Raw genomic sequence first — 17,511 nt, 5'->3', positions numbered from 1 at the left:
ATTTGGGGGAAAAAACAAACAAAATTACATTTTCAATATAAAAGTAATTGTGGCTGGATTTTTTTTTTTTTTTTTTTAACCTTTTATCAATGTCTTGGGCATGTCAAAGATTAGTAGCAACATTGGCTTTGATGCATTTTTAGTTTTTGTGCAGCATTAAGATTTACATTTTTTCTCCCTCATTTGTTGTTGGTGGCTGTTTTTGCCCCATTGACTTCCATTATAAAGACATTTTTTGATTGCAAAGCCATGACACCATATAATCATGCATTCTTGATTGTTTGTGGTTAAATGTGTTATTTTTACAGTTGATCACTAGGTGGGACCATTAACCCTTTAGATAGGCCTGTGCAAAAAAAGGCTTAGTTTCTGACTTGTATATGGAGTTATATGGAATATAACAGCAAATTATAGTGTTTGTGTGTGTGTGTGTGTGTGTGTGTGAGAAAGGGAGAGAGAGAGAGAGAGAGAGAGAGTGTGTGAGAGAGAGAGTGTGTGAGAGAGAGACCTTTGCGCACTTAACTTGATGTATTTGAGAAAATCAAAATGTACACCTCAGCTCTCAGAACTACATGGAGTTAACAAAAGTGCTGCCTTTTAATGGTGGTGATAAGTATAGACTAAACAAAAGCAAAGTACGTGTATTTAAACACTTGCATGCCATCATGCTGGTCATTTAATGGTGAGAAAAGCAGCAAGCAACACGAGAAAGGGCTTGACTTGTACTGAAGTTTTAGAAATGATTATGCAGCTTGACCCCTCCATCGAGCTGCAGCTTATTTGAAGTTGGTATCGCATTTTGGCTCATAATACATTATGTTCATAAATCTGATGCAAAGTAGATTTTTTTACAGGATTTTAAGGTTTTAAACTGGCTTTTTTAAACTTTACCATCAAGAAAAGACGAGCATTTCACACATAGGCCATCCGTACTTTTCACCATCAAAAGGCAGCAGGTGCATAAACACACTTCTTTTTTTATTGTTTACTGCATGTAGTTCTGAGAGCTGAGGATTTTTTCAGATACATCAAGGTAAGTGCACAAAAGTCTCTCTCTTTCACACACACACACTATAATTTGCTGTTATATTCCATATAACTCAAGCCAGAAACTAAGCCTTTTTTTTTTTGCACGGGCCTATCTAAAGGGTTAACGGTCTAGGGCTGGGTACCGAACTTTGATGCCTTTATGGTGTCGAACGAAAAACTTCTATACTATGAGTATCGAAAAATTATTTATCTTTTGGTGCCAAATTTCGGTACCAAAAGCCAAGCGGCCGTGTCTGTGTGAGCTTGTAGCATACGTGCATGTAAGGACTTAAATTCGCCCGTGATTGACTGTCCACCACCACATGACGGGGAGGATTTAGGAAGATACTCGCAGTCACACAACACAAGAGTAGTTGTTTTTTCTCAAAACGTTTCCGTTTTACAATGCCAAAGAGGTCTAAAGAGTGGCTACACTTTATAAAAGTGAATACCGAGTCAGCAAAGTGCAACATATGCGATAACAGTGTGGCTACCAAAGCCGGCAATACCAATTTAATGAAGCATTTGTTTGGATGAGTGTTTTGCCCTCCCTCCCTGTTTAGTTTGGTCTACTCCATTTCCAATCTTGAAACACGCCCCCTTTCACGTAGTCTAAAAAACAGAGAGAGAGAGAGAGAGAGAGAGAGAGAGACAGATTTATCCAGTACAGTGAATTTCTCTAAGCAGCAGGCCACTGTATATGTTCACTTAAAACATAACCGACTGTGTTTACGAGAATACTTGCAGAGACAATTATTTTGATATATTCAGAAGTTACGATAAGCAAAAGATTAATTCATTCTCTGTACGTGCACTGTCTGAAATGCTGCTCGCAAGCGCGTGCTTTGAATGGGTGAGCGCAAGCTCCGAACGCGTCAAATTGTTTAAAACGCTTGAATCAGCAATATTTAGTAACAATTATAAACACCACAAAGTAAACAGTTCTAAATTATCAAGTTATTAATTGGCATAAATGCATCGTATTAACTTGCAAAAGGCTCTCAAACTGCAAAATTGCAATAGTGATGCAATTTTACGTCGCAAGGTGCAGCACTCACAAATATTTCGTTAAATAACATGTTAAGTTCATGACAGATTTTTTTTTATTTTTAAGACATCAAATCTGATCCTCGATTTAATTTCTCAAGATCAGAAAACTGAGACCAAATCCTGCCATCTTTTTCTTAGCACAGGCCGCTGAAAATTTAAAGAGCTGAGAGACAGAGAGAAAGAATTTCCCATCATCTCTTATGTTGCTCAAAATGACAACTCAAGAGGATAATTTCATTCCTGTCTGGGAACCAGGCTTTTCAATTAGAAACAGCAGAGCTTTGGCTTGGGCTTGAGTAGAGACGAGGCCACTGATGATGATTACAGAGGCACAGTGACCTGAGTGACAATGTGCTCTGGTCCACAGAACTGTCTGACCGATGCAATCCAAGACATCCTGACACTGTCAGTCGAATTTGTCATCCAGTGACGGGATACAAGATTAGATAAAACTAAAGAAATGTACAAATATTTATTTAAATCTACAAATATACATAATAAAAAGTAATTTGTTGTTTTACAATAGCATCTCAGAGTGGCAGAACGGAAGACTGACATTTAAAGCTGTAGTCCGTAAACTTTGGCTCTAGCGGTTAATAAACAGAAGTGTGTGAGTCTTATGCAAGACACAAAAAAAAGAGACAGACTATACTGTAGGGTGACCATATGTCCTCTTTTCCCTGGACATGTCCTCTTTTTGGACTTAAAAAATGCGTCCTGTCTGGGATTTGCCTTTTGCTTTTTTATGATCACCATTCACTGTGTGCATTTTTCCATTAAAGCCCTACGCATGCCTGCTTTCTTAACCCCGCTCCCCCTAATGGTCAGGGAGTAATGCTCCCTGACCATTACTGCCTGCTCAAACAAACATTTTAATATTGCATATAATTTTTAAGCCACTATCAATGTGCAGAGCATTTAAATCACTTTTTTCTGGGTGCAGCTTGTGTGGGATGCAGGATTGCCAAATCTTTATTTTTTACCATGTAATCGGGCTGATTTTATACTGGTTGAAATACTTCATAAATTACATTTGAATGAAATGCTTTTACTGAAACATTTTGCATTCTACCTTTGATAAAGCTGTGGTAGATTTCAAGTTTTGTAAAGGATGGCCACTGGTAAGAAGCCTTTTAGTTGCGTTTATGATTTTGCAATCTGCAAAATGATGACTGTAAAATATGCATTTTAGGTGTGGAAATTACATATTTTGAGTTCTGATATGAGATATGGCCATTGCACTACTCTGGGGGGCTACTTTAACCCCCCTCAAACCCAAAAAACTGATGGCACTGTTACCAGTGGACCCTGATCAGATTATACTTATAAAAGTATGTATATTGTACTGTCAGTAACTCATCCAAACCCTTAAGACTTTCATTCATTAAAAAAACTGAAACCGTAGCTCAACTGTTCTTACTGATGCACATACAAACAGTAGGGATGCACCGGTTGACCGGCCATACACAAGTGCGCCCGCGTGCACAGACTGCATTGTAATCATTCGCTATCATGTCATTTGTGTGGAAGTGTCTCGAAATCTGTGCGCAGGACACGGGCAACCAACCGTTCAGCACTGGAAGTGCAGAGCTACACGTCTGAGGCACAGATAGCAGGAAGTGAACAGCCGTTGTTGTACTGGCACTCAAATAAGAGTCCCTTTTCTGCACTCACTGAAGCTGCGCGAGCAAGCTCGATGCTTCGATGAGAAACGAAACGGACTAAACTGTGGCAAAACTGACTTGAGACAATAGTTGTTTATTTTTCATTGACTCAAGTAAAAAAAATTGTGAATCATTACCCTCATTTTTTATTTAATTGGATGAATGAAACACTTTGCATCTTTGTTTTATTCACACCAACATTGTTTGATTTTAACATTTTGGAATAATGTATTTATATAGCATACTTATCAAGTTTTACTGGTAAAGACCTTTTTTTAACCAAATTTAAAAACTAAAACAAATACTGAATGCTGATTAAGAAACATCTTATTGAATGTGTGTTGATTGTGTTGTTTGGATTCTAGAACTATGCAGTTGTTGCCTTTAATTTCACATACAGTGTTACAGTTAATATTTTCATTTAAGGCCAGTTTTATGTAGTTTCAACCCAAATCAAAAATAAAAGCTAAATGCTGATGTCTGTACCATCTATGTTTGTATTAAATGTAGTCTGCTTACTGTGCAGATACTGCCGTTAATTTCAGATGGTTACGGTTATTGTTTTCAATAGCCAAAAGCCAGTTTGGCTAACTAAATACCAATTAAACATCTTGTTTATGTACATTTTCCTTCTTTCTTGTTTGTCAGAAATCGGTATCGGAATCGACCATGAAAAATCATGATCGTGTATTCCTAACAAACAGCACATGAAATATGCTAAATGGAAGACCAACGTTTTTTTCCTGACACACATGAACAAACTTTATAAGTTCTTGCGAGACAAGAAAGTGTGTTTGAGTTTCTGTTCACCATATTTGATGTGCTCTATGTAGATTCTATGTGAACAAAAGACCAAATTAAATCAGTATCAGTTATTAGGGATTGGATGACATGCTAATCATCGATTCAATACTATGCTGATATTTTGGTACAAATTCAATATATATTCGATATTATTGATTTTTCACATTAACAAAACAATGCATCAAATCTTTCTGAACTTTTATTTAAGGAGCATTCACTTACACAGTGCATATTTTAAAGTACCTTGGACCATGAAACTTTCAAGTACCAAAACCCTGAACTTGCAAATGAATATAACGTCAAATGTTCAAGAAAATTTGAAGAAAAAATACTTTCTGTAATAAAGTGCTATGTTTCTTGCTATGCATACCATATAGTCATGTTTTCCTGGCAGTGTGTAAAGTCCAAAGTGTTTCCATACCTATACATTTCACCCTCTGCTGGTATAAAAGCGGTAACTTCTCCCCACCACCTCTTAGGAAAAGTAAAATAATTAAATATAAATCGATTCTGCAATAAACTAATCAATTTGTGAGTCATTTTAAAAATAATCTTATTTTTTCTCCCACCCCTACAGTTAACCATAAAGCAATCATATCTCTTCAAAAGACTTGGATCGAACAGCTTGATTCATATGGACAAACTTTTTGAAACTTTATATTTGTGCTCACATGGAGAGATAGAAATCTCTAGGGTTTTAATTTAAGTTTCAAAGATAAACTAAAGTCTTAAATTTTAAAGCATTACGGGGTAAGATTTTTCTATTTCATGGGTGAACGTCATAAATTTCTCATCTAAGCATTAGCTTGATTAACAAAGTACGACAAAACAACAAACTACTCTAAAAAAAAAAAAACGAGTTGTTTTGGACACAGCTTGCCAAATAAGAAAACAGAGAAACTTGTGGGTGTACAAGACATCTTTGAAAGGCCTGTGATAGAAAAGCTATTAGCTGTAAACACATTTCAGAATCACTGAACACAAACAGACCTAGATTATCAAATCACTGCTAGCTGGACCACTGTGACTGAAGCAAATAAAATAAGGAAAAAATAAGCTTCGTCTTCAAACACCAACAAATTACACAGGACATAGTTCTGGGAAGTGTTTTTCTGAGAGAAGAAAAGGCAAAGGTTGGTATGAAAGCATTTCACAGCTGGTGTCATTTCTAATGTATTGATACCTGCATCATTGGTGGGTGTTTTCTGAGGCGACGGGCTGATGAAGCCTTATCAATCACACATTTCACTCTCTGTGTCAGCTGATGATCACAGAATCGATGCCTCCAGGTGTGTTAAAACGTTTGGTGTCACTCTGGAAGACGAGTGGGTCTCAGTCTCAGACCTCAGGCACTTCAACGTTTGTCTGATACATATAACATTTGCAAGCACTTTTCAAAATCACAAGTTCTGATTTGATTGGCTGGCTTTATGCAAAGTCACCATCTGGCCCAAAACACAACAAAGCTATGGTTAATACTTTGGTTAATATTCCTCAAAAAAAAATCAAAACAGCTTGATAAATGAGACGGTTTAGGTTTTTTGAAGTAAAAAAAAAAAAAAAGTGAATGGATTTATCATGTAGGGTGGTTGTGTGCTGAAACACATTCATATGCAAACACAATATAAAAGTCAATTTTGCATCCAATGTCCCTTTTAAAAATAATGAGTTACGCATTCTTTGAATTTCAATTAAATTTAATCAAATTCAAATTGAAAAAGCATTTCAGAATTCTGTTTGCTACCTATGTGAAACTGAATTTAAAAGCCATTCTGAATGGTGTGCAGCTATGGTAGTTGGATGCTTTAAATATTTGTTAAACAAGGGTTTCCTGTCTCATTGGGAGATTCTTGGTTGGAATAGGCCTAGTTTTCTTCCTATACTCAGCATTCACGTGTTGTTTCCTCTATTCATCAGGTCATCTTGCAAGTCTTTGGTAGGAAACTCGAGGGTTTTCTCGGTTGCTCTGATCAAAAAAAAATTCCCTCTTGATGATAATGTGCTTTCCCCCCCCAACACCCTCAAAGTTTTTCTGGTATAACACATTGTAAACATCACTTTTTGCTTGACTAGCAATAAAAAAAAAAAAAAAAAAAAATTAGGTCTTTGGAACTATACGAAAAATTAACTTCTATTGACTAAGAATAAGTTTAGATGATTGTGAACTGCTCTGAAACCATGAGTCTGTAGTTATGTATATTTGTCTGTATATTTAGTTGTAAATGCAAGTGAAACGCTTTCACTGTCAAGCCTTGCATTTGACAAGCACTCTTGCTCACCTTGTACTTTTTTCCCCCCACTTCAATCACAACTGCACGTTCAATAATCATGGTCCTCTGTTCCACATCCAGGGTCACTTCACTGCTTGACTAATGTCTGAACTTATCTCCCATACGTTCCCCTGAGTGCTTGTTTTAAACGTATGGAAATACTCTCATGTCTCTCAGGTCTCTTTCTACATAAAGGACTCCTGTAGGTTTATGCTGAGCTCCTTCACCATCTTGATCTTCTGTGGTGGAACTAACTACGGTAAGAATGCTTCTGATACTTGCCTTACTTGAAAGACTAGCACAGTCTTTCTTTCAAATTTTTTGAAGCACAAAAAGAGGCAAATATACCTTTTTAATGTGGCACAGAAGCAACATAAATTTAATTAAAATTAAATTAAAAAATTAAATGTATGTATTTAGCAGACGCTTTTATCAAAAGCGACTTACAGTGCATTCAGGCTATACATTTTTACCTATCATGTGTTCCCGGGGAATCGAACCCCCAATCTTGTGCTTGATAGCTCAATGCTCTACCAATTTAGCTACAGAACACATAAATGTACGCTATCATTTAAAACTTTGCGGGTTGATGATAAATATATATGTATATATAAATACACACACACAGTGGTGGCCAAAATAGTTTGAACACCTCACAGATCTGAAAATATTGACCTTTTTCCCTCCAAAATGTAAGATTTAATTTCATAATGTTCATGAAACATGCAGACGTTTGTTCGGTTTGTAATATTTGTAAAATACATTTATAATATTTCCAATATTTCAATAATACAATATTTCACAAAAGTGCCGACTTTACTGTAGTTGTGATCAAATAAAGGCAGTTTTGGTCAGAATAAGAGACTTCAAAAACCATTTAAAAATCTTACTGACCCCAAACCTTTAAACGTTTCTGTATATTTGGGCCCATGTATAAAACATTAGGCTCCTGTTCTCAGTCTTGGATTAATCTGAAAGCATGCGACAGAACCATCATATCAAATAAAGCCTAAACCATTTGCAGTCAAATCACAAAAACAGTTAGAACGGGGGCTGCTCTAAAAAGTTAAAGCAATGCTGCTCTAAAACTCTTGAGACGAGTATAAATCTGTAAGTCTATTATTTGCACTGGTATTGTATCATACAATTATCATCAGCCATAATTATGCACTGCTGCCCTATATGGCCCTGTAATGTAATACATCCTACAGCTGCAAAAACGGCCCTCTGTTCTTGACAACTTAAGTGCTGTGTCTGGAGTGGGTGGGATTATGGAGTCATTTATATTAAACCATGTTTAATTATATGAAAGTGAATATATTTGGAGGAAACATGCATATGGATACAGACCTTTAACACCCAGCCTTTGTTATTCCAGGTACTTCATTTGCATTTTCAAACGTTTCAAAGTGACAAAAAATAGTGCATAATGACGGCAAATGCAAAAAAAAAAAAAAATGATTCGGTTTGATTTTTGTTGCTATGAGGACAAAGGCAGCACATAGCTTTGCTACTAGCAATCTTTCATTCGAAATGAAGTTAATTTACGCCCCTTGGCTTTAACTTTTAGCATTTGAGGAACACTATTTGGGAGAAGAGGCAGAGATAAAGGGCAGCAGACAGAGAGAAGACGTTGGTCTAATTTCTCAACTTGTTAGCACTTAACGTGGTGCTAGCAGTGGTGAGGCGGGTCCCAAAGAGAGCTGAGGTGTGAAATGTGCAATGAAGCTGATAACGTGGTGCTAGAACTGCAATCAAACACACTTCATCACACACACTCTCAGAGAACGATCTCACAATAACAAACAGACCAGCTCACTGACACAAAACAATGTGACTAAGTTCACAATCACACACATCTTAACCTGAACTCAAGGTGCCAGTTAACAACAGAACAGTCAATTCTGCGACAGAATAATTGTAATAATAAATGCAGTCTGAAACTGTTGTTGGCAAACCACCTGATGATTTAACATAGGACTAGGCGATATGTTGATACTATCGATATCTATAATTACCATGATAAATTTCATATCTTTATTTCTTTCCAGTTTAAAGGCAGTTCTAATGAGAGATATTGTTTCAAATCATGAAACAGGTTTGTGTTGCTTGACTTTGTTGACGTGGGCTATTCATATAGAATTTGATTATATTATTAAATGTGGACATGTATTCAATGTATTTAAGGAGTAGTTTTGTGATTAAGCTATAGTGTTTGTGCATTTATACTAAATTTATTTAGACTACTGTTTTCCATACAAATACCTAGAGACCAGAAACATATAGTTTTAACACAGAATTGAGGCGATATACGTAAGGTGATGCATTGCTGCCAAACACACATTATTTCTTCCGCTCAATTATGTCGTAATAACGAGATGTTATGTCGCTTTAACAAGATGTTTTCTCGTTAAAATGACATCTTTTCTCATAATAACGAGATGTTATGTCATAATAACGATATACTTATCTCATTAAAACGTCATCTTTTCTCGTTAAAACCACATATTTTTATCATAATAACAACATGTCACAAAACGATATGTTTTCCTGTTATTATAGATATATGGTAGATTATGTGAGTGATAAGCGACTGTCCGCGCTGATATCACCACAGTCTGACAAACGAAGATCTGCACGCTGCTGAAATTATTGAAAACACTGTTTTAAATGTATTTAAATGTAATGGTTTTATTTGTAGTGGCATGTATATTAGGATATGTCTCTGTGCAGACCATTTTTCCTAAAGTATCTGCAAGATCCCTTTTTACAAGTGTGAAACAGCAATGCATATCAGATCTCATCAGGAAGCGACGGAAACGACGAACAAATTTCTAAAGCTCCCAAACTGCCAATCCTCTGGTCACATCAAACAAGTCAACAGATACAATCAGACAAGAGTATGCAGCGGTTGTTGTTTGGAGAATGACTGCCATGATGTGTGGAAGCGTGCATATCTGACTAAATCGTTGCTTCCAACTGAGAAAACATCAACAATAACATATTGCCTCAGACATATCTCTTCCCCCCACATGGCACAAGGACATTAAGCCAAAGAAATAACCATTTCAAACTGCAGGCCAATAAATAGTTGAACGTTTAACATTCTGCCTAATCTGATACAGGACTTAACATTTGAGCGGTTGAGTTGTGGTCCAAGGCCACATTCCCATCAAACATTGCAAGCTGCTAGACAAGATAGTACGGCGTCTGGATGAAAAAAGGTCATGTAGGCCACATGCACGTCATGATCTCGCAGTCCTAAAATGCTTCTTGGCAAACCACATTGTGATTTCGGGACTGTGGTTCACTGGTGACATTTCAATGTCGGGTTTCGCAACACAATATGATAACTGCCAGGGAGCCAATTAGGGATTTCTTTTTTTCTTCATCCAAAGCTTTCAGAACACTGAAGAATGCCAAAGACATTTAGGCTGCAGAGCTAATAGAAGCAGGATGACATTTGAAAACATGTTTTCTCCCCACCTCAAAATTCACAGCACTCAGGCTTGCGTACATTTCTTTCTCTTTAATGGTGATGTTTCAAGAACAAACCAACCTGCAATGGCCGTATTAACTCAGAATAACACAAAGAGATTATATATACACAGTACTTCTGAAATAGATTAATAAATAAATTCCTGCGCTTGTACAGACAAATACATACAAAAGGTATGTAAAAATAAAATAAAATACATACCCATGTTTAGGGATACACAATATTTCATCGGAAAGATAGATTATCAGACAATTTGGGTGAAAATGATGTAATTTTGATTGCTCCGATAAATAAATGAAAACCGATAACTAAAGAAAAATAAGTACTCTTGCCGGTAAATTAATCAAACAGTCTGATTTAACGGAGATTCATCTGCTTTCCAAGTGAAAGTGACTGTAGCTTTAAAATGCATCTCGTTCATTACGTCATCAACCATGAACTTGTCTTTTTATCGGTGGCAGTGGAGGACAGTACCATTGCTATTTGCAAAGCATGTTCAGCAAGGATTTCAAAAAAGTTAACACAACAAATCTTATATCTCAGGTAAAAAGTCATCATCACTGCTAAGCTGTAGGCTACTAAAAGAATATGAAGCAGCCGCGGCTACTAGCCCTAAGCCGAAGTTAAATTAATCCCAGTTCCCAGACCTTGCCTCACTTGCCGCACAAAAATACCCGTCAACCCCTTGCTCTACTACAGACAGTGAACATTTATTTCCTGCTTCAGCAATTGTTACAGCAGGAACCAAGGAAACACTATTATTGCTGTTTCATAAGTGCCATCTGCTGGCAAAGTCTGATTTTGCATTTCATTTGTATTTTTGTGCTATATATTCAGTTGTGCTACATCCATAGCATTGAGCACTGGTTGCTCAATTTATTTATAACAATAGATCAGTCGGCATGCCAATGTCGATGTGAATGGTTTCATGGGAAATGGGAAGCCACTGTTTCAAGTCTAAATTTCTGTGTCAAGACAGCAGGGACTGGTTGGTAAAATAAGCTACACTGAAGCAAACTAAATGAATCCAACAAAAAGCTTTTGCATTTAACTGGAAACCATTTGACCTTCATGTATTCTTTAGTCCAGCATACCACAGTTCACTCAGACCCACAATTCCTGTGAACTTTACATTCAGACACGGAAAATGTCACATTAGCACAAAGCGCTCCAGGTGCACTCACGAACAAAAACCTTGGTCAATCTAATACAGACAGCACATGATGTATAAGAGGAGTCATATTTTCAATAACAATTCATCATTCATTTGTTCATTTTACGTTTCAATTAGACTTTAAATAAATCTCCTACTTTTATAGCAATAATTATTTTTTGAAAAGAGCATCAAAAAAATGAAGGACTGTCTGTAGCTTGTATTTTTAGAAGTGAATTGTATTTTTATCAAAATAAAAAATTCATTAAAAAATGAAAAAGATTTTAATGAAAAATTTCATTAACCGATGCTGACATTTGAAACACACTACCTGAGAAGTTACCACTGTTACCTAGTGATTAGTTACTACCCAGCTTACCACCCATCATAAAAACAATATTATTTGAACTGTTTTTTTTTAAGTCGTATGAAGCCACACAACAGCTGTGACAAACAGTCAAAATACTAATCATTTGCACTGTTTTTTTGTTTTGTTTTTTGAGATACTACAATAGGCTGTTGTATGAAAAAGATCAGTTCCATGGAACAAAGTCATGAGTTTGGCTCAGTAAATGATGACAGAATCTTTATTCTTTTTTGGTGACATACTGCTTTAGCTAAAGACACAACATTTTTAAGCTACAGAAGAAGAATATGATGCATGAGTAATTACCATTGCTCATGGAGGATTCTTAGCACCAGCAAATGAGATCACTGCCGACCTCCTACACATAATATGTATGTAACACTTAACATAATTAACCTGGCTTGACTCTGCTTGAGTGGAAGTCACCCCTGTTTATTTGCACACCTACCGGAGACAAGTCATGACTATGAGAGGAAGTGAAAAACAACTGAGGATGATTAACGCCATTACAAAACCATTTAAACCTTCTCTGAATCATTTTGGGAGTAACAATTAACATTCGCTTTAACCCGGGTCAACATATTCTTCCCATTCAAAGAGTCTGTGAGTGACAGAAATATATTTAGCAATGGCTCAAAGGAAAACATTAGTGCTACCAGTGTCCACCAGACCTTCAACAAGTTAAATCCTCCAAGCAGCCATGCAAAAAGTATAAATGAACGGCTCCCATAAAAGTGTGACTTTTCAAAGAGCAATTTACATTCATTCAACCTCAGCTCTCTCATTTATTAAAAGCCTGCTACAGCTCTCTCCACATACTAAATATAGAAACTATTTTATTTCCATTCAGCGGGTTTGGTGAACAAAGGACTAAGCCCCTCGATATCCCAATTCGCAAAGTCCCAGAATAATAACGCTGTAGTTTCGTGCACCTCAGTGGCGATGTCATATTTGGTGAGTGAGGGGGCTATTCAACAAAACCCCTGTTAGGCTACTAGAACAATGGGGCACACATTGAATGGTGGCAAATGGTATCCATAAGTAATTAAGGGAGAGAAAATTAGCTTGGGAACGGATACAGAACAGGTTTTACATCTGCAGCCTCATGTGAATGAAATTTTATAGGATCTCTGTGTCAGGATATTTTACTGAAAGGGATTTATAGTCTAAATAAAGCCCCGAAATAGAAAGTTGCTATAAAGCTGGAGCTTGTTGATGCTTGATGTTCCCAGTCATTTTGATATTAGATCTCATGTCTGTCACCACGCATACCTCTTGTAAAAATACAAATCTCACTTCACCATAAAACATGCCCTTTTAAATTAACAGCATGCATTATTTTTGTGCAAAGCCACCGTGCATGACAGTGAAATATATTACACACCATTCTTCTAAAGTCTGGAAGATTTAATGTTTCTGAAAGCAATCTTTTATTTCTCACGGAGGGTTTTTTCATTTGATCAATAATCAGTAAATACAATAATATTGTGAAATATTGAATATTTGTGAAATTTAGAAATATTTGAATATCCTTCGATCAAAGCTGTATTTTCAGCATCATTACTCCAGTCTTCGGTGTCTCATGATCCTTCAGAAATCATAAAAGCATGGAGTATAAAAGCTTAATTTCCTTTTCTAAAATAAATGAACATTATCTTGTGATGCCATTGAGCTCGAGTCAAACATTGCTTATGCCTGACATATTGGTTGTGGCATGCAGCACAGCAGACTGTGAGCCCTGAGAGGTGTTTATACTCTGTGTTCACCCTGGCACGACTCTCCGAAGTGACAAGCAGCAGTGTGGAGAAAATATCAGCTGAACCAGCAAGAAGCAGTACTGAAAAGTAGTAGTTTGCCAAACTTTACTCTAACAAGGAACAATATTCATTTAAATAAGTCTTTAAAAATAAATACAAATTACATAATTTCTACTAAAAGTACAATTAAAAGTCCAGATGTTTGCACAAAAGGTAAGCGGAAACATTTACAACTGTGCAAGAGGCAATATCAAAGCATTTATTTGAAAATGTGTCTATAAGTGCCACTGTGTTGAAGCCACTGGTTAGACGTGACTCCGTTTCATCCATGTGTGTGAGCATGAAGGTGAACAGAAAAAAATTAAGCTATCTGACCTGGGAAGCACAACACGGCTGTTATAAACACCATCAGCAGTGACAGGATTTCTGAGATGGACTGCTGAGATGTTATAGCTGCTAAGCGGAGAACTGAGACAGGCTGACAAACGAGAAAGAAGTGAAAGAAGTGAAAGAAGCAGTGTTTCTAGGTCAGTGATTTTAAGAGGGAGCCATGATGCACATCTTTCTCTTTCACACTTCAGAGAAAAAGTGGAAAAAAGACAAGAAAAGTTGTCCCATATCCAACCTGATGCAGCACTTTGAGCTTTTAAAGTGTAGCTGACGGATGTTTCATTTAATGTTCATTTAAAGCTGGGATAAATGAAATAATCCATGCAGGGTTCATTTCAAGCACACCTTTTTTTAAATCACACACCCACGACCAGCCCTAATCAAGAAATTTTGACAGTATGGAGATATTTTTTTTTTCAATATCGCCCAGCCCTACCCCATGACCAAGTTTAAAGATAAGATAAAACCATTAATAAAAGGCAAAACCAGTCAGCGTGAAGATGACCTCAAATGAAGAGCAAGGTCAGACAGAAGAGGACGGCTGCATGGAAATATGCTCATAAATAAGCAAAGCAATGTAAGTGCAAAGACTGATATCACACAGTAATAACACTGACCCAACATGCCGACAGAAAGACAGTGCCCAGTACACCCATTACTGTTCTTCATGTGAAAACACTTCTCTTCATGAGTTCTCACTTTAAAACCAGTAATTCATCCAAAAATTAAATGATCATCATTTTGTGATCATTTACTCACCCTGTTGTTCCAGACCTGCATGAATCTCTTTCTTCTGCTGAACTCAAAATAAGATTGGGTATTCAAAGGGTTGACAGTAGCCACTGACTTCCATATTTCTTCTATACTGTGGAAGTCAATGGGGACCAGCAACTGTTTGGTTACCAACATTCATAAAGGGTTAGTTCACAAAAAAAAAAAAAAATCTTTCATCAGCAACTCACTTTTTAGGTCATTCCAAACCCAAGACATTCATTCCTATTCCTAAGATATTTTTAATGAAATCCTACAGCTTTTTGACCTTGCATGAACAGCGATGCAACTGCCATGTTCAAGGCTCAGAAACGTAGTAAGGACATCATTCCATCCCACAGAAGGAAGAAACTCACACAGGTTTGGAACAACATGAGGCTGAATAAACAGCAAAGCACTAAATACTGAAGCTAGTGCTCAATTCCTAATATCTTTAATTCCACCAACTTCCTGTTTGGTAACTACATCTTTATCAGGCAGGGACTTCATTTTAATTTTCAGCAATTTAATTTGCACTTTGCTATGATCACATTAATTTGCTTCTTACATGTCCTCTTCAAACAGTCTCGGCATTAATATTCAGCTGGTCCTGATCTCAGAGGGTGATTAACACTGGCTCATCGTCAGGGAATGACTTCAGGATATTTGTTCAGGATTTTTAATTAGCTTTTATGAATCTTAAAAGCTTTGTGTGGGGGGAGGAGTGTAAAGGTGACTCAGTCATGAATTAAATATGTAACGCCATGGTAAACAATTCAGAACATGAACTATCAACACAAATGTCAACACCCAAAATAAAAAAATGTAAAATAGGACCACGTAAATCTGACTGTTGGTATGATTCTCTAAGGTCTCGATGAAATGTCTGCAACATGTTTTAGTTAAAATTTCTCAACGGTAGTTCAGAACAATGTCCTTTTTACCTTGTCAAAACAGCTCTGTACACAGCGACCCGTTTCGGTGCATGCCTTTTGAAATGCTAATGAGCTCTGCTGACCCCGCCCCTCTCTTCCAATGGAAGAGGAGAGTCAATTAGAAGAGAACCACAAGTAGTAGAAAGTGTGGGGCTTACTTCTTACTTTTTATAACTAGTAAAACTAATGTATATAAACATCTGAAGTCTATCCAATGTCCTCATTTAACTAAGTGTGTGTGTGTGTTTAACCTCTTTGTCCATGCTGTCCAGGTCTTCTTTGCAGAGTGTGTAGAGCGGCATGCTTTCGGACATGCTGGGCTGTCGTTTCCTGCGGGAAGGTCCTGGCTGCTCATCATCGGGACTCGATCCTGCAGCCTGATCCGACTGCTGAGACCCCTGAGCTGACCTGAACAAACACAGAAACAATCAATCTACAGGTCTACATGCACACTCCAGATCAGCGGCTGATCTAATCGGTCACCGGCTGAAATATGTTTATCAAACAAAACTGGCTGAGTTTGCTCTGACAGAACACCAAAGCAAGACAGCGGCTCCCCCGGTCTGAGCAACACCTAAAAAAACTATCGAGAGCAAATCAAACACACAGCACAAGCCTGTCCACAGAAGACAGCAAACATTCAATCACATCTCCACTTCTGTCAGAGGAGCCACAGCATGATCATTATGATAATTCAGCACAGGGAGATGTGTTGGTCAGTGCAGTCAGCGTCTAAACCAATTAACCTCACTACATGTGAGTCTTTCTGTTTCAACAAAGTATTGAACAATCTTTAATGCAAAGGCAGCATTTTTAATTTGAATCCAAAATCAGGGTCCGTTTTGACCTAAATAAATGTATATATAAAAGTATTTTCGAGACAAATCGTAATAAAATAAAATAAAAATAATTCTCCATAACATCATGTGTAAACTCTCAGTTGACACCTGGGCTAAAATGGATGCAAATGCAAAGATAGTCATTATTTTAAACATTTTTGAAAAGAAAAGACACAAATGTTCAGCACTAAAGTTAAGAACAAAGTTTGTTAAAGGTGAGGTCAGAGCAAGTTTAAACTTCATTAAACATCAATTCACACAATCTCTCATTTTGTTTCATTTCATACTAAGAGTAACAGAAGACTTAGAGGCCAAATGCTGACCAGCAACACTCTGCAGAAGTGTCTTCTTGAAAAGGTCAACATGTCAGGTTAAGCTCATCAGAAAATCATCACTAGCCAACCTACTGTCATTACACTGACAAAACAGGAAACAGCAAAACAGAAAGAAAAAAAAGCATCATATCTTTGCTTTGAAATATCCAATCAAATGTTTAACTAACTGCAATGGTTTCTGTAGACAAACTCTGAAATCATAAAGGAGAAACCGAGGGAAGCTGGAGCTTAAAGGGGGGGTGAAATGCTATTTCATGCATACTGAGTTTTTTACACTGTTAAAGAGTTGGATTCCCATGCTAAACATGGACAAAGTTTCAACAATTAAGTTGTACGTTTGAAGGAGTATTTCTGTTCCAAAAATACTCCTTCCGGTTTGTCACAAGTTTCGGAAAGTTTTTTTCGAGTATGGCTCTGTGTGACGTTAGATGGAGCGGAATTTCCTTATATGGGTCCTGAGGGCACTTCTCCCGGAAGAGCGGGCGCTCCAGTATAGCAGAGCAGAGAGAGGCTGTGCACAGACAATCACTGATCAGAGCGAGAGCGTCGCGAAATGTCACAAAAGGAGTGTGTTTTTGGTTGCCAGGGCAAGACAACCCTGCACAGATTACCTAAAGAGAAACAGCATTAAGGGACCAGTGGATGGAGTTTATTTTTACAGAGCATCAA

The 17,511-nt window shown here is 37.1% G+C and overlaps 1 protein-coding gene across 2 annotated transcripts in view; it reads right to left on the bottom strand.

The window, feature by feature from the left end:
- The window catches only part of LOC127979658 (RNA polymerase II subunit A C-terminal domain phosphatase), a 97,272-nt gene that overhangs the window by 45,286 nt on the left and 34,475 nt on the right, over positions 1–17,511 (bottom strand). For both annotated transcript variants that reach the window (XM_052585248.1, XM_052585249.1), the window contains exon 11: positions 15,920–16,076. In XM_052585248.1, coding sequence (XP_052441208.1) covers positions 15,920–16,076 — 157 coding nt within the window. The remainder of the gene's footprint in view (positions 1–15,919; positions 16,077–17,511) is intronic.

This window comes from Carassius gibelio, chromosome B19, assembly GCF_023724105.1.
Source record: "Carassius gibelio isolate Cgi1373 ecotype wild population from Czech Republic chromosome B19, carGib1.2-hapl.c, whole genome shotgun sequence".
Lineage (NCBI taxonomy): Eukaryota > Metazoa > Chordata > Actinopteri > Cypriniformes > Cyprinidae > Carassius > Carassius gibelio.
This window is presented reverse-complemented; position numbering and strand designations above follow the sequence as displayed.